This window comes from Pan paniscus, chromosome 19, assembly GCF_029289425.2.
Source record: "Pan paniscus chromosome 19, NHGRI_mPanPan1-v2.0_pri, whole genome shotgun sequence".
In the NCBI taxonomy this organism is placed as follows: domain Eukaryota; kingdom Metazoa; phylum Chordata; class Mammalia; order Primates; family Hominidae; genus Pan; species Pan paniscus.
Window position 1 is genome coordinate 67,402,382 of NC_073268.2, and position 22,848 is coordinate 67,425,229.

The 22,848-nt window shown below is 40.2% G+C and overlaps 1 protein-coding gene across 18 annotated transcripts in view; it reads right to left on the minus strand.

Moving 5' to 3' along the window:
• MBTD1 (mbt domain containing 1) overlaps positions 1 to 22,848 on the minus strand; it is an 84,255-nt gene that overhangs the window by 37,216 nt on the left and 24,191 nt on the right. For 8 of the 18 annotated variants that reach the window (XM_055101600.2, XM_055101605.2, XM_055101601.2 and 5 more), the window contains 4 exons: positions 10,339 to 10,540; positions 5,656 to 5,789; positions 4,254 to 4,368; positions 2,668 to 2,750 (listed from right to left, as the gene is read on the minus strand). In XM_055101600.2, the coding sequence (XP_054957575.1) occupies positions 2,668 to 2,750; positions 4,254 to 4,368; positions 5,656 to 5,789; positions 10,339 to 10,492 (486 nt within the window). In that variant the 5' untranslated portion in view covers positions 10,493 to 10,540. Of the gene's footprint in view, positions 1 to 2,667; positions 2,751 to 4,253; positions 4,369 to 4,789; positions 4,941 to 5,649; positions 5,790 to 10,338; positions 10,541 to 22,848 lie in introns of those variants that run through there. The other 10 variants (XM_034942493.3, XM_034942491.3, XM_034942490.3 and 7 more) reach the window with 5 other exon arrangements.

The following is a 22,848-nucleotide window of genomic DNA, read 5'->3' on the forward strand; positions in this document are numbered from 1 at the left end:
ACATGCTGGGTGTTCTTTCATAAATTATGTTTGAAAAAGAATCCCCTAGGAGCAGGAAAGGCTCCCGACTTGTACTCAAGTAGAAGAGAAGGCAGGTGTAGAGTCTGGAACAAAGAGGCCTTCCTGACTAATGAACCAGTTTCAGAGCAAGTATCAAGTCTTAGAAGACTTTGATGATACAAGGCGGGATCTTGTACTCCTAGTAGCTCCTGACTATAGGTTTTCTAAAGACAAAGCTAGTAACTCTCCTTAGAGACCCAGAAAACTGTTTCGGAGGGGACAACCAGGAAGAGTCAACTCTAAAGGACAAAATCAAGTGCAGCAATTAAGTGTGGCCCCCTTAACAAAATGGCTTCAAATGAATATGCCAGTTAAGAGAGCAAGCTCTTTGTACAAAAACATACCAAGGAATTACTAAGACAGATTTTTCCTGTTTGATAAGAAGGCAGTAAAGAGAGGTAAATGGAACAGGAAGGCACTGGGTCCACATAATTGAGAAACAGATGCCTCACTTCTGAGTGAGAAAGCAGAGGCTCCACATTCTTATCATTAATCATGTGGTAAGGTTAGCTGCTTGATTCCCTGATAGAACATTTCAATCTCAAAAAAGGCAGAATTGAACAAAGTCAATCAAGTTCATTATTACCATAGAGATTTTCTCATAAATAACTTTAATATAGTATAACAATTCAAAGATTTGGACAGAAAACAAAATGTTATGCTTCTGGGGTTGAAATGCCATTTTTTTTAATACCCTGACTACTTACAGAAAACAGTCTGATATGGTTTATAATATAAAAAGAGATACAAAGAGAGAGAAAGGCCATTCAGAAGGAGACAAAAGACAAATGTTCCAGGAATCTGAGATGAAAGAGTTACTGTAACTGAGAACTTAATCTAATTCTGAGCTTCAGGAAAGCAATATCCCAAGAGAAGAGAGTTAAAGATTTTCTTTTTAAAGATCTCTCTTTAAAGCTGCTATTGCTGTGTATGGAATATTTCTCACAAATGTGACACTATTATCAACATTACAGCAAAATAAATCACCTACTTTACACAGAAATAAGATTCCATTTAAGGCAAGATGTCACTGACTAAGGGCTTCATTATTGTATTTTCAAGAATGAGAATTAGCAAATTAACCTGCTTGACTTTGATCAAACTCCTTTACTGGCCATGAATCAGTGAAAATTCACTTAGATTTCTACAACAGGAACCTAAGCTCAGCTTTGTTCACATGCTGTTATCTAAAAATAAAGCCCTAATTTTTTTTTTTTTTTTGAGACTCAGTGTCGCTCTATTGCCCAGGCTGGAGTGCAGTGGCGTAATCTCAGCTCACTGCAACCTCTGCCTCCTGGGTTCAAGTGATTCTCATGCCTCAGCCTCTCGAGTAGCTGGGACTACAGGTGCCCACCATCACCCCTGGCTAATTTTTGTACTTTTAGTAGAAACGGGGTTTCACCATGTTGGCCAGGCTGGTCTTGAACTCCCGACCTCAGGTGATCTGCCTGCTTCGGCCTCCCAAAGTGCTGGGATTACAGGCGTGAGCCACCGTGCCCGGCCTAGAGCCCTAAGTTAACAAAATGTTAAATGCAAACAAAAGTTCATGTATTTTCTAAATTCTCTTTTCTTCTTAAACATGTACAGCAGCAGAAAAGATCTTTAAGTATTAATTAAAGTTGTAGTCAGGTTAAACAAGTATTGGACAGAATTAATCAAATCTAAAGGAATAAAATAATCAAAAGGAAAGAACTTGTCATCAGATAAATTTTAAACATAATTCTAAATTATTTTAAATGCTCTGTAACAATCCACTTGCTGAAAAGAAAACCTTTTAAAGGGTTTCTCATGATATATATATATAGCACATATTTCAGCTCACAATACTATGTTACTAATAGTTCCTTGTTTTTGTGACTTAACATTTGGAGACAAAAAAATTAGAAAAAAGATCCTTCCTCTTCTGAATTATCAGTTCAAATTGCAGATTTAAGTAACATACATAATGAATGGTTTCTGTCAGGTCAAATCGTATGACATTGTCAATATGCATATTTTTGATATACAATACTAGCAATTTCATTTACTTTCATTTTTTGTAGAAAAGAAGTCTCACTCTGTAGCCCAGGATGGTCTTGAACTCCTGACCTCAAGTGATCCTCCTGCCTCATTCTCCCAAGTTGCTAGGAATACAGTTGAGCCACTGTGCCCGGACAAAGCTAGCAGTTCAACTTAATATGAACATCTGATGAGGCTGGGTATGGTGGCTCATACCTGTAATCCCAGCATTTTGGGAGGCAAAGGTGGGAGGACTGCTTGATGCCAGGAGTTTGACACCAGCCTGGGCAACACAGCGAGACCATGTCTTTACAAAAAAATTTAAAAAATAAATAAATATAAAAGAAAATTAGTATTTATAAGAGAAGACTAGTACTTCTCCCTGTTTAAAATAACTTCAAACTGCAATTTCTCTATAGGAAACTTGTACTTACAAAACTTACAGAAGTTCTTGTTAACTATTATTAAGTATAATAATAAAAGAAGCATTTCAGTTACAAGACATAAAAACAAACACCTTCTAAGGATAAGATGCTTAGGTGTTATTGTACCTTCAGATTTAAACAATGACTAAGTACTTCAAAATAAGGTGAGAAATTCTGTACTTACATGTTTAAAACAGGTAACCGGAGCTGCTATAAAGCTATTGCTATTGATGTAGTTACCCCAGCTGAAACCTTCCATGGAGACTGCTAAAATGAAACAAATTTAGATGTATTATAATTCTCAAATCTTTTATTTATAAGAAGGTTATCATTGTTAAAATGTGTGAAAGGACATAAAATTAATTTATCCCATTTAAAGAACGTTTTCTTTATGTAAAGATCAAATAACTTCTCTAAATAGCATGAGCTTTGGCTTATATCATATTTGCAAACAAACAGGAGTTTCTTTATGTTTTTGAGACTGAGTCTCCCTCTGACACCTAGGCTGGAGTGCAGTGGCATGATCTTGGCTCACTGGAACTTCTGCTTCCCAGGTTCAAGTGATTCTCCTGCCTCAGCCTCCCGAGCATCTGGGACTACAGGTGCATGCCACCACACCCAGCTAATTTTTGTATTTTTAGTAGAGACGGGGTTTCACCATATTGGCCAGGCTGGTCTTGAACTCCTGACCTCGTGATCCACCTGCCTTGGCCCTGGGATTACAGGTGTGAGCCACCACGCCTGGCCAGGAGTTTCTTAACTGTTCTATACATGACACATGCTCCTGAGGAAGTGAGGTACAAGCTCTTTGGTTAAGGGGAACAAAGAGAAGTTGAGAGAAGTGTACAGAATGACAAACACTGTTGTGGCTGCTTTTGTGCTTTTATTTCCATTCAGTTCTTGCCATGTACCTCAGTGAGATACCTACCCCATATCACTTTTAATTACCTCACTTTCTATTTACTTCTATTTACTCACTTATTGTCTCTTCTATTTACTCACTTATTGCCCTTCTCACTATTTACTCTCTTATTGCTCTCCTCATTATTTACTCACTTATTGCTTCACTTTCTATTTACTTCTATTAAAAATCTTCTGGCTGGGCGCTGTGGCTCACACCTGTATTCCCAGCACTTTGGGAGGCTGAGGTGGGTGGATCATTTGAGGTCTGGAGTTCTAGACCAGCCTGGCCAACATGGTGAAACCCTATCTCTACTAAAAATACAAAAATAAGCCAAGTGTGGTGGCGTGCGCCTGTAGTCTCAGCTACTTGGGAGGCTGAGACATGAGAATTGTTCGAACCCATGAGGCAGAGGTTACAGTGAGCCGAGATCACGCCACTGGACTCTAGCCTGAGTGACAGAGCAAGACTCTGTCTCCAAAAAAAAAAAAAAAAATCTATTGGAAATGGTCCTTTCCTTAATCTCCTCTTACTACTCTTCTTCCCTCAATCCCTTTGAAGCCTGCTGAACATCCCATTTCTTTGCCTAATATCTTCACAATTCAAAGAATCTGTACATGAAAAGTAAATAATAAACCAAATAAAAACATTAAGGAGACTGCCAAAAGCACTTGAACTTATGCATGCAACTATACTCTTCTAGAGTAATTTATTGAAATCAAAACAACTATTAGGAAGCTTAGAGCTGTAATGTGCTGACAGGACACAGAAACAGCTAGTTAAACAGAATTCAAAATTACAATGTTATTAATTAAAACTAAATGAATCAATGTCAAATATTTCACCTCTGTCAGATTCACCAATATTACCTGCTTTTGTCTTTGCTTGATTTTGCAAGGTAGCTTGATACTGAGCATATGCGGCTAGCTTAGCAACTAAAGGTTGTTTCTGAAGAACTTTTGCTTTCTTTGTTGGAGGCTTACCCTAAAACAAGAAAAGTTAAGTAAATAGGATTCTTTTTCATCCCCTCACCACCACAATTTAACTGGACTGCATACTACACATTCTGCTTAAGTAAACATTGAGGGTTTAGAAAATTATTAAAGCAGAGGAAACATACAAGAATTTTAACATGAGAATTTTTTTCTGGAGTTCTGCTACAATGTAGTTATCTAATATGGGTAGCAGAGCTGGCATAGACTACAACAGCAATATGCAAATTAATATGTTAATAAAAAATTATATCCCACAAGATGTTAAAATATAGGCTGTGGTGGATACTTGATTCCTTCTTACAGTAGATAGAACCAGTGGTTATTTACTCATGCAGGTTGCCAAGCATTGCTATTTATATGGTAAGAGAAGATAATTTAATGTTCAAAGAGCAAGTGACTGAGGTTTATACCTTTAGTGCTAACGCAAAAGATCAATGACAAAATGATCATGGGCCAAATTCACAGTGTGACAAACTGCCATCCATTTGGGTACAGACCACTGCTCAGGATCTTTAGGTACTGTCTATCTGAAATATAGAAATACATCTAAGTGATGTATTTCCTTAATTTGGAGGATTTAAATAACCCTTTCAGTGCTATGTAATGATCACAATAATAAATTAAATGAGAAGAAGACTGTGATCATCCAATAAAAATACTGCAAAAATCAGTTAAGTTAATGCCTTTAAAAAGTAGTTTACAATACAATAGTAAGAACTTAGTCAAATGGTCAAGTCTCCAGTCATTTTGTAGGCACTGATGCACATTTAAAGCAAGACGATTTTGTTTCCATACCATGAGCGTTGTCAAAAAGGTTAGTTGGATTAACCAAATACAATTGGTCAATGTATCAAATGGATTGTACTAAAAAGTACAAAGCGGGGACGATGAGAAATAAAACCAGAGATTAAATTATTTCCCCCCAAATGCTGAAAGATTCTACCTTGATGTTAACACAAAAGGAAACAAGGGGAAACAGGAAAATGTCTTCAATTTCTGTATATAAAAAAGTGTTTATACTTATTTGGAAAAAGGATATTTTAATTAACTTCTGCAAATAATAGTTTATTTGGATAGTATGCCTTATCCATTTAAAATAGTTTTTCAATTTTATAGGCTGAACAAACTTTGGGGCTCACATGTTTCCTCAAGATGTGGTATAAAACCATAACTGAGTGGGCAGAGGTGGAGTGCAGTGAATCACAGTCAAATGACAGATAAATGGCAAAAGCCATAGAAATAATGGATTTAAGTAAGAAAGTTTCTGTACCGTTACCTGAAGTCTGGCCAAAATGCTTGCCTTCTTGGAGTTTGACGAGTAACTTCTTGAACATGAAACGCTACAGAAACGCTTTGTTTTAGAGTAAAAAGCATCTCGGACGCCAACCATCCCACACATCTCACAGGTAGCTAATTAACAAAATAAAAACACTGGTGTTATGATGATATAATAAAATCAATCTTCATCTAACAGTTTAAATAATTTCTCCTGCCATCTGAAAGTTTTAATTAAAAAATTTGCCTGGAACATTTCTTCTATCTCCTATACAAATGATAAAGAAGCCTGCACAGAGAAGTCAGAGAGAACACTGGTATTGTGCCATGGTGATGGGCTCTATAAGGTCTGATAGTGGCTTGAGGTCTGAAAGGCTTTACAAAGGGTCAACAGAAACAGGGCAGATACGCTGGATTCAACCAACATTTCCTTAGTGCTTACCATGTGCCAGGCATTTTCATATACAACAAATTCCAGCTTTTGAAATGATTACACTTGAAAGATGACAAGTGCCACACAACTGAGGATTAATAACAAAGTATAACACAGGCCTTTAAAATACTGCAAAGGTTGAAACTTAAAAAGAGGTAATACTTGGAAAAATGCTAAGAGCTGTATGAGGATTCCTTCAAGTTAAGTTTAGGGGACAAAAAAAAGGAATGGGTTCAAAGTTTGAGGTAGAGGCCAGGTGTAGTGACTCATGCCAGTAATCCCAGAACTTTGGGAGGCCGAGGCAGGAGAACTGGCTCAAGGCCAGGAGTATGGGACCAGCCTGGGCAAGATAGCAAGATCCAGTATCTTCAAAAAATAAAAATAAAAAAGAGCCAGGCATGGTAGCACACACCTGTAGTCCCAGCTACTCAGGAGGCTGAGGCGGGAGGACTGCTTAAGTCCAGGAGTTCAGGGTTACAGTGAGCTATGATCGCACCACTGCACTCTCGCCTGGACAACAGAAGGAGATCCTGAATCAAAAACAAAAAACAAAACAAAACAAACAAACAAAAAACAAAACAAGTTTGACGTAGGTGCTCTATTATTAATCAGTGATAGTGGGAAACAGCAGAACTCTTGGCTACTATTGCATAATAGACAATAATTTGAAAGGTAGAATTAGAACAAGGTTCACAAGAATTGAAGTTTAAAAAAGATAAACAAAAAGTAACATAGCAAATAACTGCCTTAGTGAGTTAAAGCCTCCACCCAAACAGGTAAACTGGAGAAGCCTGTAGTGTAACTGGTACGGTTGGCTCTGTGCTTCCATGGGTTCTGTATCTGTGGATTCAACCAAAAGCAGACTGAAAATATTTTGGGAAAAAAAAATTGCATCTGTACTGACCATACACAGACCGTTTTTTTCTTATTATTCTCTAAACAGTATAGTATTAACAATTATTTGCATGGCATTTACATTGTATTAGCTATAAGTAATCTAGACATGATTTAAAGTATATGGAAGGATGTGCGTAAGTTATATGTAAATACCACATCATTTTATATAAGGAATTTGAGCATTTGTGAATTTGGTATCTGAGGGAAATCTTGGAACCAATCCCCCATGGATACCAGGGGACAACTGTACTTACTTACAAATCTATGAGAAATCATGGAAAAAAGATAAAAGTGCCAGAAGATTGCAGGTGAACAAAGGGTATCTACTGGGAGAGAAAACTAAACGGTTTTCTGTTGCAAAAATTCTAGAATAGATTGTTAAAGAACGTTCTGAACACCTAGATAGAAAAGTTGTGATCCCAAGGAAACAGTGAATCTTTGCCAGAAATTATACATGTCAAACTAGAATTCCCACAAGTAGGATGCAAGTTCCATCAGGACAGGAAACTTATTCTGTGTTGTTCATCTGCTATCTCCAGTATTTAAAACAGATGCTAGCACACACAAAGCTTCAATAAACGTTATTTCCTTTTATGATAGGATTACTAGGCTGGTATGTAATAATCAAACCATGGCAAGGATATACACTAACAGGAGCTAACACATTTGATAAAATCTCATGTAGCTTTGATAACAGGACTGAGAAATTTCAGCTGGAGTAGAAGACACGGGTAGTTTTTTTTGTTTTGTTTTGTTTGTTTTTTTTTGAGACACAGTCTCGCTCTGTCACCCAGGCTGGAGTGCAGTGGCACCATCTCGGCTCACTACAACCTCCGCCTTCCGGGTTCAAGCAATTCTCCTGCCTCAGCCTCCTGAGTAGCTGGGATTACAGGCACACGCCACCATGCCTGGCTAATTTTTTGTTAGAGATGGGGTTTCACCATGTTGCCCAGGCTGGTCTCGAACTCCTGAGCTTAGGCAATCTGCCCGCCTCAGCCTCCCAAAGTACTAGGATTATAGGTGTGAGCCACCACGCCCAGCGACACCCAGGTAGGTTTTAACTGGAGGATGACCAAACCCAGTGAATCCTGATAAATGAAGTTTTTTGATATGGTCTGCATGACTCTCTATCAGCCCCTGAGCTGTTCATAATTTTTTTTAGTTTTTTGAAGTCTCGCTCTGCAGCCAGGCTGGAGTGCAGGGGCGTGATCTCAGCTCACTGCAACCTCTGCCTCCCGGGTACAAGCAATTCTCCTGCCTCAGCCTCCTGAACAGCTGGGACTACAGGCACATGACACCATGCCCAGCTAATTTTTTTCAATTTTTTTTCGCAGAGACGGGGTTTCACCATGTTGGCCAGGATGGTCTCGATTTCTTGACCTCATGATCTGCCTGCCTCAGCCTCCCAAAGTGCTGGGATTACAGGCATGAGCCACCGCACCTGGCCATGCTATTCATCTTTTTAACCAAAAGACTAGAATAGGACCAACAGGGCAGAATTATCAAAACTGAAAATGATATAAAACTGGAAGATTAGATGACACAGCATTCAATATTAGATGACAGAATTAGCAATAAAAAATTTCTAAGACTGGGCAGGGTGCAGTGGCTCACACCTGTAATCCCAGCACTTTGGGAGGCTGAGGCAGGTGGATCGCTTGAGTTCAGGAGTTTGAGACCAGCCTGGGCAATATGGTGAAAATTGCCCGTCTCTGAAAAAAATACAAAAATCAGCCAGGTATGGTAGCATGTGCCTACAGTACCAGCTACTTGGGAGGGTGAGGTGAGAGGATCACCTGAGCTTGGGAGGCAGAGATTGCAGTGAGTCGAGATCTTGCTGCTGCCATTCCAGCCTGGGTAATACAGCAAGACTGTCTCAACAACAACAACAAAAAAAGCCTGGGCGTGGTGGCTCACCCCAGTAATCCCAGCACTTTGAGAGGCCGAGGCAGGCAGATTGCTTAAGGTCAGGAGTTTGAGACCGGCCTGGCCAATATGGTGAAACCCTATCTTTACTAAAAATATGAAAATACGCCAGGCATGGTGGTGCAGGCCTGTAGTCCCAGCTACTTGCGAGGCTGAGGCAGGAGAATTGCTTGAACCCAGGAGGTGGAGGCTACAGTGAGCCGAGACTGCACCACTGCACTCCAGCTTGGGCATCAGAGTGAGACTGTCTCAACAACAACAACAACAATTTCTAAGACTGAAAGTTAGTAAGAAAAAGGTTATATAGAGAGATCCAAAGTCCTACATCTTGGGTTTAAAAAGTTAACTGCAGTAAGACTGGTTTAAACTGGGTTAGTTCATGTGGTAAAGGTCAAAGGACATCAGTTATTTACAAGTTCATTATCATTTTCAAGAAAGCTAAAGCAATTTTGGTGGCATGAATGGAAACAGTGCCTTGAAAAGGGGAGATAAAGGTTGAACGATTTTCTGGCCTCACACAGGGTGACCATTTGTTTGGTTCCCACATTTCCAGGATGTGGGACTTTCAATGGTAAAACCAGGACAGTTCCAGGCAAATCAGGATGACTTGTTACCCTACTACCACATAATCTGAAGTATCCCCAGAATACAGTGACCAGGATATCAAAGAACTAAATCACTGGGATACACCATGAGAGAAATGGTTGAAGCAACTATGGCTCCTTGGTATGCCTTAGAGATAAACTAGAACGAAGGGTTCTATTGTGGAGAAAAAAGATGTCATTAGAACAAGGATTAGAATTATTCTGTGTAGCTTTAAAAAGCAAAACTTTCCAGACTCCCAGAAGCAAAGTTAAAAAGGCAAAACTAAGACCAAAAGATAAAAGTTGGAGGAAGGAAATTTTGGTTCAATAAAGACACTATTCTAGTAATTTGAGATACTAAGAAATGAAACTGCTTCCTTTTTCATTTCCTTTTTCTTTTTCAAGCCAGATTTTAGGCAGAGAGAAATTCCTTACTGAGTCAGAGAATATCCAAGCACCAGTTGTGTTAAAACAGAAATTATAAGAAATTAATATAGAGGAGGGAGCCCAACCTCAAATGTGTCTTTCAACTTTATAAGCCCATTATCCTATGCACTTATACTTTCAGTTACAGAGGCATTTCTTATCTAATTACTAAATTTATATCCACATGAAGTTTCTCACTGGCCTTTTTTTTTTGTTGTTGTTGTATTTGCTTTCCACCAGGAGGTAGGCAAAATAAAGAGTTAAACACCAACTCAGTGATCTTATCTCGAATTATAAACGTCAGCTCTTCAAACTGCCCCTTAATAATTCTAAGGAAGGGGAAATGACAGAAGAAACCAAATGAAAACACACCCTTAAACATAAAGCTGTAGAACAGGTGAAGGTTATAAATACTCACCCATGCCAGATTTACCATCTGGGTATGTGTAGACTTGCCCATTGTTTTTGATAATCGGGAGATTAGAAGGTAAAGGAGCGACTTCTTCCTCACTCTCTTCGGAGCTGGAGCTGCTGCTTGTGTCCTCACTGCAGCTATCATAACCGTCAAACATCCCGAAAGAATCTCTTCTTTTCCTTTCAGATCGTGAAGAATGTTCAGTCTTTGAAATAAGAGAAACCAGTGACACATGACACAACACTCATACACACCCCCTAAAAGACCCTAGCACAAATTCTGGTAAATGAGATTTGATAAATGAAAATGCAGCCCTGAGAAATAACCATTTTCTTTCTTTCTTTCTTTTTTTTTTAAATGCTTTGAGACAGAGTCTCGCTCTGTCACCCAGGCTGGAGTGCAGTGGCACAATCTTGGGTCACTGCAACCTCCACCTCCCGCACTCAGATGATCCTCCCACCTTGGCCTCCTGAGTAGCTGGGACTACAGGCAAGTGCCACCATCCCATAAACATTTTTGTGTTTTTTTTTGTAGAGATGGGGTTCTGCCATGTTGCCCAGGCTGGTCTTTAATTCCTCGTCTCAAGCAATCTGCCCACCCAAGCCTCCCAGAGTGCTCGGATTATGGATGTGAGCCACCTCCCTGCCTCAAGGGATGTCCTGCCTCTGCATCCCAAAGCACTGGGATGACAGGTGTGAGCCAGTGTACCTCGCCTAGATTTCTTTTTTCTTTTTAATTATGGGATGGGCGTGGTGGCTCATGCCTATATTCCTAGCACTTTTTTTTTTGAGACTCGGTCTCACTCTGTTGCCCAGGCTGGAGTGCAGTGGCACAATCTCGGCTCACTGCAACCTCTGCCTCCTGGGTTCAAGTGATTCTCCTGCCTCAGTCTCCTGAGTAGCTGTGATTACAGGTGCATGCCACCACACCCAGCTAATTTTCGTATTTTTAGTAGAGACAGGGTTTTGCTATGTTGGCCAGGCTGTTCTCAAACTCCTGAACTCAGGTGATCCGCCCACCTCGGCCTCCCAAAGTGCTGAGATTACAGGCGTGAGGCACCACACCCAGCCTAATCCTAGCACTTTGGGAGGCCGAGGTGGGATGATAGCTTGAGCCCAGGAGTTTGAGACCAGCCTGGGCAACATGGTGAGACTCCCACTCTACCAAAACAAAAAACAAACAAAAAAAAACAAAACAAAAAAACCATATAAAAATAATTGTGGGCCAGGCATGGTGGCTCACTCCTATAATCCCAGCACTTTGGGAGGCCGAGGTGGTCAGAGGAGTTTGAGGAGTTGAGGAGTTTGAGACCAGCCTGGGCAACATGACGAAACCCTGACTCTACAAAAAATACAAAAATTAGCTGAGTGTGGTGGCACGCATCTGTAGTCCCAGCTATGTGGGAGGATCACTAGAGCCTGGGAGGTGGAGGTTGCAGTGAGTTGAGATCATGCCACTGCACTCCAGCCTGTGTGACAGAGAGAGACCATGTCTCAAAAATAAAATAAAATAAAATAAAAATCATGGTGAAATATACATAACAAACATGATTTTTAAATTTGCCTTTCATCTCTAAAACTAAACTTCTAGACCAATTTGGAGTATCCAGAAAATATGGATGCTTTTTTTCTTTCTTTTTTTGATGACAGAGTCTCGCTCTGTCACCCAGGCTGGAGTGCAGTGGTATGATCTCAGCTCACTGCAATCTCCATCTCCCAGGCTCATGTGATTCTTGTGCCTCAGTCTCCCAAGTAGCTGGGACTACAGGTTAGTGCCAACATGCCCAGCTAACTTTTGTACTTTTAGTAGAGATGGGGTTTTGCTATGTTGGTGAGGATGGTATTGAACTCCTGGCCTCAAGTGATCGCCTGCCTTGGCTTCCCAAAGTGCTGGGATTACAGGTGTGAGGCACCGCACCCAGCCAACACACAGACGTTTTTAAAAATTGCTTTGGGCTGGGCGCGGTGACTCACGCCTGTAATCCCAGTATTTCGGGAGGCCGAGGCAGGTGGATCACAAGGTCAGGAGATCGAGACCATCCTGGCTAACACGGTGAAACCCCGTCTCTACTAAAAATATAAAAAATTAGTTGGGTGTGGTGGCAGGTGCCTGTAGTCCCAGCTACTGGGGAGGATGAGGCAGGAGAATGGCATGAACCTGGGAGGCGGAGCTTGCAGTGAGCTGAGATTGAGCCACTGCATTCCAGCCTGGGTGACAGAGCGAGACTCTGTCTCCAAAAAAAAAAAAAAAAAAAAAATTGCTTTGCTGGCTGGGCATGGTGGCTCGCATCTGTAATCCTAGTACTTTGAGAAGTCAAGGCTGGTGGATTGCTTGAGCCCAGGAGTTCAAGACTAGCCTGGGCAATATGGCAAAACTCCATCTCTACAAAAAATACAAAAATTAGCCGAGTGTGGTGGCTTGCACCTGTGGTCCCAGCTACTTGGGAGGCTGAAGTAGGAGGATAGCTTGACCTCAGGAGGTCGAGGCTGCAGTGAGCCACGATCGTGCCCCTGCACTTCAGCTTGGGTGACTGAGTGAGACCCTGTCTCAAACTCAAAACCAAGAACCACTTTGCTTGATACTTTATCATGTTGGAAAAGAAAAAAAAAAATCACTGCTAAAAGCTCTGAAGGGTCTAACAGAAAATTTTGCCTTTCAGCTGGGCGCAGTGGCTCACGCCTGTAATCCCAGTACTTTGGGAGGCTGAGGCGGGGAGATCGCCTGAGGTCAGGAGTTTGAGACCAGCCTAGTCCACGTGGGGAAATCCCGTCTCTACTAAAAATATATACAAATTAGCTGAGCGTGGTGGTGCATGCCTGTAGTCCCAGCTACTTGGGAGGCTGAGGCACGAGAATCGCTTGAACCCAGGAGGCAGAGGTTGCAGTCAGCCAAGATTGCACCACTGCACTCCAGCCTGGGCGACAGAGCAAGATTCCGTCTCAAGGCAAAAAAAAAAAAAAAAGAAAGAAAATTTTACCTTTTACAATTTTAAGATGGCAAATATTTCAGAAATTGTAGGAGATAATATTTCTACATATATATTTATTCAGTTTTAAAAAAAACATAAACAATGGTTTAAAACCCAACCCAATTTTCTCAAGCTAAACAGTATTTCCTCAGAAAACCAAATACCACATGTTCTCACTTATAAGTGGGAGCTAAATGATGAGAACACATGGACACATAGAAGGAACAGCAGACACTGGGGCCTATTGGAGGGTAGAGGGTGGGAGGAGGGAGAGGACCAGGAAAAATAACGAATGAGTACTAGGCTACTAGGCTTAGTATCTGGGTGATGAAATAATCTGTTCGACAAACCCCCACGACACACATTTACCCACGTAGCAAACCTGCACAAGTACCCATGAACTTAAAATAGAAGTATTAAAAAAATTTCCTTTTCAAAGAAAAATACAAAGAAGTTATATCATCTTTAGTGAATGCTAGTCTTATGTCTCCTCCAAGATGTTGCCCCATTCAAACCACGAAAAAAAAAAACCAAGAAAAAACTAATATTGCTACTCTAACCATTTCCAAAATAAATTGCATAACTACAGGCTTTGTGAGAAGTGAAAAGAAAATAGGAGACAATAAAAAGGACAAAAAAAAAAAAAAATTGGGAGGCTGGGCGCGGTGGGTCACGCCTGTAATTCCAGCACTTTGGGAGGCTGAGGTCAGGAGTTTGAGACCAGCCTGGCCAATACGGCGAAACCCCACCTCTACTAAAAATACAAAAAAAAAATTAGCCGGGAGCAGTGGTAGGCGCCCGTAATCCCAGCTACTCGGGAGGCTGAGGCAGGGAGAAATGCTTGAACCCAAGAGGCAGAGATTGCAGTGAGCTGAGATGGCGCCACTGTACTCCAGCCTGGGTGACAGAGTAAGAGTCCTTCTCGGGGGTGGGTGGGTGGGAAAAGGGAAAGGTATCTCAAAGGCAAAATAAAAACAGGAGACGGGCCACTGGCTGAGGCCCAGCTCATGTCCCTAAACCTAACAAACAAACAAACAACAGAAAAAAAAAAAAAAAAAAAACAAGAAAAAGAAAAAACAAATGGGCCAGGTGCAGTGTCTCACGCCTGTAATCCCAGCACTCTGGGAGGCCGAGGCTGGAGGACTGCCTGAGCCCAGGAGTTCAAGACCAATCTGGGCAACATAGGGAGACCCTATCTCTACTAAAAAAACAAACAAGAAAACAAAACCAAACCATTACAAAACATTAAGTGAGTTATAACCAGAGAGATGAAAACTATCAACTCAAGAATCTTTGAGATTTGGCACCTATCCTTTTTCTTTTGCTACATAGATACAGTTTTTTTTTAATCCTCTCACACTACACTTTAAGCTAAAATTTTTTTTTCCTGGCTAGTCTACCTTCTTTTTGGTATTAAATGACCACAAAACAAAGCTAGTATTACATGACCAGTAACAAGGCTGAAATCTGTTGTCCAAAGTTTGACAAGATAAAACCATCCACATGTCATTGTCAGGTATTAAACATTTGCATTGAGACAGGAAACTAATTTTCAGTTGTATCAGGTGCAGCTATGAAAGCTACAAAAACTGATTTCTTAGTCCACACAATGGAAATATTACATTACCAAAGAAGTTCCCTTGGGAGGTTATATACACGTTCTAATAATGTTGCCACAGCCCAGGCATTTTTAGTATACTTTTTTTTTTTTTTTTTTGAGACAGAGTCTTGCTCTGTCACCCAGGCTGGAGTGCAGTGGCGCAATCTTGGCTCACTGCAAGCTCCGCCTCCTGGGTTCACGCCATTCTCCTGCCTCAGCATCCCAAGTAGATGGGATTACAGGCGCCCACCACCACGCCCGGCTAATTCTTTGTATTTTTAGTAGAGATGGGGTTTCACCTCGTTAACCAGGATGGTCTCGATCTCCTGACCTCATGATCCCCGTCTCGGCCTCCCAAAATGCTGGGATTACAGGCGTGAGCCACTGCACCCAGCCAGTATACTTTTTTAGTACTGCCTTTTAGATACAATTTTAAAAAGAAAAACCTATCATTTGTGGATACTTCAGAATTATTCCTCCTGTTCCCTGCATCAGTCTTCCCTAGCTTGGTCATCTAACCTGATTCAGCAGATTTGGTTCTGAATAACTTTTAGGTATTTCTATAAATCAAAGGTATCTTCAAAGAATCAAGATTTGCTACAATCAGAAGATCTAAAAGATGAAGTGAGACCTTGAAGGCAATACAAAAGAAAAGTTCTAATAGCACTTTGAACTGACAACGTGGAAGGGAATGGGACAACCACATTTAGATACAGTGTGGTGTTATGAACACAGAATTCTGACAAACATGGGTTAAGACTCAACTTTGATACTTGTTAGCTGTGAACTTGTGCAAGTTATGGGTTTCTTCTCTTACTCATTCGACATTTATCAAGTATTTGTGGGTCTCATAGTAACCAAGGCTAAAGACAGAAGAGCATACAAAGCAGACAAGATCCATGGTTTTCAGGAAGACTGTAAGCTACTGGTAGGAGGAAACCAAGCAAGGCTGTGTGAGGGCAGAGTCACTCAAGCAGGGGCGATTAGCTGAGATTCAGCAGTGAGGAACAATCTCAGTGAGGTAAGACCATGAGGACAAAAAGGCAGCCACTTAAATATCTGATGCTGGCATATTCTAGGCAAAGGAAAGTGCAAGACGAGGGCTTTTGGGCTAGAATAAACTTAGCACACTCGGAGGCCAGTGTGGCTGGCACCCAGTGTGAAAGGTATGGGAGATGAGGTCAGAGGATGTAGGGGCCAGATTATGAGGGCCCTTGTAGGCCAGGGTAAGAAACTGATTTTTTCCTGGAGGCAATGGGAAGACATTATGAACTATTTATCACAGAGCCTGCTCTACACATTTAATAAACACTGGCTAGATTTTACGTTCTAATAGGAGTCATACAGCTCACCTCCATTTGGAGGCGACCTTCTATACTCATAGTTTTCTTTTTTGTTTTTTGAGACAGTCTTGCTCTGTTGCCCAGGTTGGAGTGCAGTGGCACGATCTCAGCTCACTGCAACCTCCGCCTCCTGAGTTCAAGCGATTCTTCTGCCTCAGCCTCTTGAGTAGCTGGGACTACAGGCGCCTGCCACCACGCCAGGCTAACTTTTGTATTTTTAGTAGAGATGGGGTTTCGCCATGTTGGTCAGGCTGGTCTCGAACTCCTGACCTTGTGATCTGCCCGCCTTGGCCTCCCAAAGTGCTAGGATTACAGGTGTGAGCCACCAGCCCGGCCAGACCTTTTATATCCATAGTTTTCATATAGGCTTGTCTACTATTAATATATAGCCAACTTGGTTAGCAGCTAATGTAAGATTATTGACCCTTAAATGTCAACCCAGAATATCTTATTCTGACTCTATTTTCAGGGAATATAGCCTTAAAATTTCAGGAGGTCAATGACTACAGATATTTTGTTTTCAATAATTACAAGCTGTTAGTATTTTTTTTAAAAAGTACCATGGTCAAAGATGTTTGGGAAATTTTCCTCACGTCAAGGTCTTCTGGAGACTTTAATATGCTTATGAACATTATAGTGATTAAAGAGGAATATACAGTATGCAGTCTTTTCTAGAGTATCTTTTAGGACTGTTTTAGAGAAATGTTCTCTGATCTTTTCCACGGTCCTAGCACACACAGAAAATGATCATCTGCACAACACAAGGGGAATAAACCCCTGGATGCACCCAGCCTAAGGCCTCTGACTGTCCTAAGTATTGCAGGAATGAATACCTGGACATACTCCCAATCTAAGGAACACTAGTTGGTAAGCTTTATTCTATTTAGGCAATGTGGTTTTCTGAAGTGATTTTTTTTTTTTTGTACTTTTTCCCCCTTGCAAACACTACAGTGACTTATCTAAGTTTTTTTTTTAATATACATTAGGATAGAATACCAGCGAACTAAATATTAATATATAAACTATAATTGATTTATCCTATGTAAAACTTACCTTTTATTTACTATGAGGGCGCTTAACTGGAAACTCCTACATTAGACCAAAACCCCTGAAAGGGCCTGCAACTTCATTAAAAGGATGAGTGAGAAAGAAGTTGATTATACTCAAAAGACCTACGAGGGAGCATTTCAGGTCCATGCTCTCGGTGAAGAGGCTTCTCTGGGATTTTGTAATCACAGGCCTGACCTCATGAGTTAAGTCTGAGGTTGAAATTTTCTCTTCCCTCTATGGTCAGGGAACTCCCAGGCCAAGAAATTAAAGTGGTTCCAGGCTACCAGTGCCCTTTGATACCTAGCAGAAGCAAACCTAAATTAGATCAGGAAATAAGTCACCTACCATTCAGGCCTTTCAGCATTCCCACCAATTTTATCAAGTATGAGCGCACGATCAAATAGCAAACACATAATAAGTAATCCACCATAAGCAAGCATCAGCAGAAACTGATTAAGAATCCCCAATACTTTGGGCATTGGAATTGACAGAGACAGAACATAAAACAAGCATTATGAGTTGTTTAATAAGAAAAATATTATTGAAAAATAAGCAATATAAAACAAACACCAACTTATTAGACATGGCTAAAGAGAATTAAAAAATGGAAGATACATAATAAACACTCAAAATGCAGCAAAGAAAAATAGAAAACTGGAAAACAAGATGTCAAAATAAGAGAACAGAATGTAAAGATCCAATAAAAGTCTAATAAGAATTCTTAAAGGAGTGAGTATGGAGAATGGAGAAAGGCAGTGTTGAATTAGATACTGGCTAAGAATTCTGCAGAAATGAGAACATGAATTAGGCCAGGCACAGTGGCTCATGTCTATAATCCCAGAACTGTGGGAGACCAAGGCAGGAGGACTGCTTGAGGTCAGGAGTTCGAGACCAGCCTGAGCAACAAAGTGTGACACTGCCTCTACAAAAAAATAAAAATAAAAAAAATTAGGCAGCTGTGGTGGTATGTGCTTGTGGTCCCAGCTACTCAGGAGGCTGAGATGAGAGGATCACTTGAGCACAGGAGATTCAGTCTGCAGTGAGGTGCAATCACAATTGCTCCACTGCACTCCAGCCTAGGTGACAGAGCGAGACCTTCCCTCACCAAAAAAAAAAAAAAAAAAAAAAAAAGAAAAAAAAAGTGAGGGAGAGAGAGAGAACATGAATTCACAGATAAAACTATAATGTAAATTAAGCACAACAAAAAGGTATCCACATCTAAACAGACCATAGTAAAACTGCAGAACATCAAAGGAAAGATATTAAAAAGCAACCAATCACCACAGTGAAGCTCAGCAGTCAACAAGCTCTACTCAGGTAGACAGTCTAATCAGGTGCTTAGTACCTAACCATTAAGGCCTCTAAGTATATGAAAGGACAAAACAAATCTCCAGGAAAGATGCATCTATAGGAAACAGAAGAAAAGCAAACAGCATAAGAAAATGCTAAAAAAAATTACGAATTCTTCAGAGATGTAAGAATAGGATACTATCAGAGAACAAGATAGACCTTGGAATTTAAAAACAAAAATGGGAAAACAAATTCAATAAATGGATGATAAAGTCAAGGAAATCTTTCAAAAAGCGAGTGTGTGTGTATACATGAGACAAAAAGCTAGGCAACAAGAAAGAAAAAATAAGAGTTCAACCTAGAAGATCCAAAATCCAATTAAGAGATATTCAAGAAAGAGAAAACAGATGGGAACAAAGTTACATAAAAGAAAAAAACAAAACAAAACAAATTTCCAAGACCAAAATGGGGCATCCATATTTAAAGAGACCATATAAGCCCAGCTTAATGATTTAAAAAAAAATTTATACCAACATGCATCATTATAACAATTCACAACTCTGCCAATACTGGTATTAAAAGCTTCGGCACTATGCTACACAAAAAGAGAAGGGAATCAAAATATCAGTGGACTTCTCAACAGCAAGACTGATCAATGTATTGCCTTCAGATTTCTAAAAATTCTTACCAGAAAATCTATACTCAAAGCTCCAAGTGAAAATAAATGAAACTAAAAATAGAAAAAAGGAAAAAAAATGAAAACAAAGTTGGTTTTTTGAGATCAATAAAACTGATAAACCTCAAATCAGAGATAGGAAAAACAAAAAAAAGAAGACAAAATATCCCAATATCATAAATGAAAGAAGTAACAAGGCCAGGCGTGATGGCTCATGCCTGTAATTCCAGCACTCTGGGAGGCCGAGGTGGGTGGATCACCTGAGGTCGTCAGGAGTTCGAGACCAACCTGGCCAATGTAGCAAAACCCCATCTCTACTAAAAATACAAACACTAGCTGGGTATAGTGGCATGCACCTGTAATCCCAGCGACTCAGGAGGCTGAGAAAGGAAAATCGCTTGAACCCGGGAGACAGAGGTTGCAGTGAGCTGAGATTGTACCACTGCACTCCAGCTTGGGCCACAGAGGAGAGACTTTGTCCCCCTCTCCAAAAAAAAAAAAAAAAAAAAAGTAACATTGCTGCAGATTCTACAGATATTAAAATATTAAAAAGACTATATTATCAACAACCTTATGACATTAAATTTGACAACTTGGATGAAATGGACAGATTCCTTCAGAGACATAGAACCAAATGTCACTCATAAAGAAACATACCTGAATAATCCTGTATCTACTGAAAAAACTAAATTTGTTAAAGATCTTCCCACAAATGAAACTCTAGGCTCAAATGGCTTTACTGGGGAATTCTACCTAGGAAATACTACAGACTTCATACCAACTTTTCTTCTGGTTTTTTGAGACGAAGTTTCGCTCTTGTCGCCCAGGCTGGAGCGCAATGGTGCAATCTCGGCTCACCGCAACCTCCGCCTCCCAGGTTCAAGCAATTCTCCTGCCTCAGCCTCCCAAGTAGCTGGGATTACAGGCATATACCACCACGCCTGGCTAATTTTTTTTGTATTTTCAGTAGAGATGGAGTTTCTCCATGTTGGTTAGGTTGGTCTCAAACTCCTGACCTCAGGTGATCTGCCCACCTTGGCCTCCCAAAGTGCTGGGATTACAGGCATGAGCCACCACGCACGGCCTATATATCAACTTTTCTAGAATACTGAATAGGATGAAACAGTTTACAAACTCATTCTACTAGGCCAGTATTACTTTGATCCCCAAACCAGATAAAGCAATTAGAAGAAAACTACAGAATAAATATCATGAATATAGGATGCAATTTTTTTTTTCTTTTGAGACAGAGTCTCACTGTGTTGTCCAGGCTGGAGTGCAGCGGTGACATCTTGGCTCACTGTGACTTCCGCCTCCTGGGTTCAAGCTATTCTCATGCCTTAGCCTCCTGAGTAGCTGGGATTACAGGCATGTGCCATCATACCCAGCTAATTTTTGTATTTTTAGTAGAGATGGGGGTTACACCACGTTGGCCAGGCTGGACTCGAACTCCTGACCTCAGGTAATCCACCCACCTCAGCCTCCCAAAGTGCTGGAATTACAGGTGTGACCCATTATGCCCAGCTAGATGAAAATATTGTTAACAAAATTTTAGCAAATTGAACCCAACAATATATAAAAAGAACTTAGCATGACCAAGTATGTTCCTTCCAGGAATGTAAAACTAATTCAACATTTGAAAATCAATAAATTCACCGCATTAACAGACCAAAGAGGAGCCATATAATCACCTTGAAATATGCAGAAAATGCACTTGACAAAAATCTAACATTGATTCCTGAAAAATATTCTTAGCAAACTAGGAAGAAATTTCCTCACCTGATAAAGAGCATTTAGGAAAATCCTAACGCTAGCATCATACTCAATGGTGAAAGGCTGCCTATGTTCCCCCATAAGGCTGGACACAGGGTGAGTATGTCTGCTTTGGTCACTTTTGTTCAACATTGTAATAGAGGTTCTAACAAGTGCAATAAGGCACAAAAAACTAAGGAATCCATATTCCAAAAGGAGTAAATGCATCTTTATTCCCAGGCAAAATAATTATCTATGTAGAAAATCTTGATGGTATCTATGAAAAGCTATTGGGACTAATAAGTGAATGCAGCAAAACTGGAAGACACAGTATTAATATACAAAAATTCGTTGTGTTTCTATATACTAGCAACAAACAACTAGAAACGGAAACTTTAAAACACTATTTACAATACTGTCAAAAATTATGAAACAACTGGGGACAAATCTGGTAAAAGATGTGCAAGACTGGTATCTTGAAAATGACAAAATGTTGCTTAAAGAATTTTAAAAAGGTCCAAATAAGTGGAAAGACGTACTATGTTCATGGATCAGAAAAATTAACATTATTAAAATGTCAGTGCTTCCCAAATTGATTTATGATTTAACACAATCCAATGAGAATCACAGCAGATTTTTGGGTAAAAATCAAAAGCTTGTTCTAAAATTCATATGGAACTGCAAAGGCTCTAGAATAGCCAAAGCAAATTTCAGAAGAACAAAGTTAAGACTAAAGCTTCCTGACTCCAAGATATATTATAAAGCTACAGTATGAAGACAGTAGGGTTTTAGCATGAATATAGACAAAAAGATCAATGAAACAGAATAAGAGTCCATAAATAGACCTCTATCTATCTATCGGTCTCTCTCTATATGTATGTCTATTTATGGGTATATATGGGTCTATATATAGATATCTATAGATACATATAGAGTGTATATATATATATCTATAGATTTACATACCTATAGATATGTCAATATCTATATAGATATCTACAGAATCTATATATATCTATAGATTCACATCTCTACCTATAGATATCTATATCCCCAGTGTTTTGTTCACACTGCTTTGTTCACACTATGTAATGACACTATGTTTTTGTTTTTATTTTTTGAGATGAGGTCTCACCCTGTTGCCCAGGCTGGAGTACAGTGGCATGATCTCAGCTCACTGCAACCTTCACCTCCTGGGTTCAAGCGATGCTCCTGCCTCAGCCTCCTGAGTGGCTAGGATTACAGGTGTGTGCCACTATGCCTAGCTAATTTTTTATTTTTAGTAGAGACAGGGTTTCACCATGTTGGCCAGGCTGGTGTCCAACACCTGGCCTCAAGTCATCTGCCCGCCTCAGCTTTCCAAAGTCCTGGGATTACAGGCATGAGCTTCTGCGTCTGACCTATGTTTTTTACGCCACTTTGTGCATTGCGCATCAAGGTTAGTCTTGTTCATCTTCCGGCCCTCCAAGCATGTGGCACAGTTCAATGGTGTGGCACAAGGCCCGAGGCAGGGAGGCCTCTGCTGCCCTCACAGGCCTACCTCCATCACCTCTCTCTGTTTGCTTATATATCTATAGATATATACGGTCAATTGATTTTTGACAAAGCTGAAAAGGCAATTTAGTGGAGAAAAAAAAATAGTCTTTGAACGAATGGTGCTGGAAGAATTAAGACATTCATATGCCAAAATACCACTTTGATCCATGCCTCACATCATATATAAAAATCAACTGAAAGTAGTTCATAGGCCTAAATGTAAGTTAACGTAAGAGTTCTATAAAACTTCTGGGAAAAATATTAACAACCTTTAAGCAAGAAGTTTTCAGCTATGACA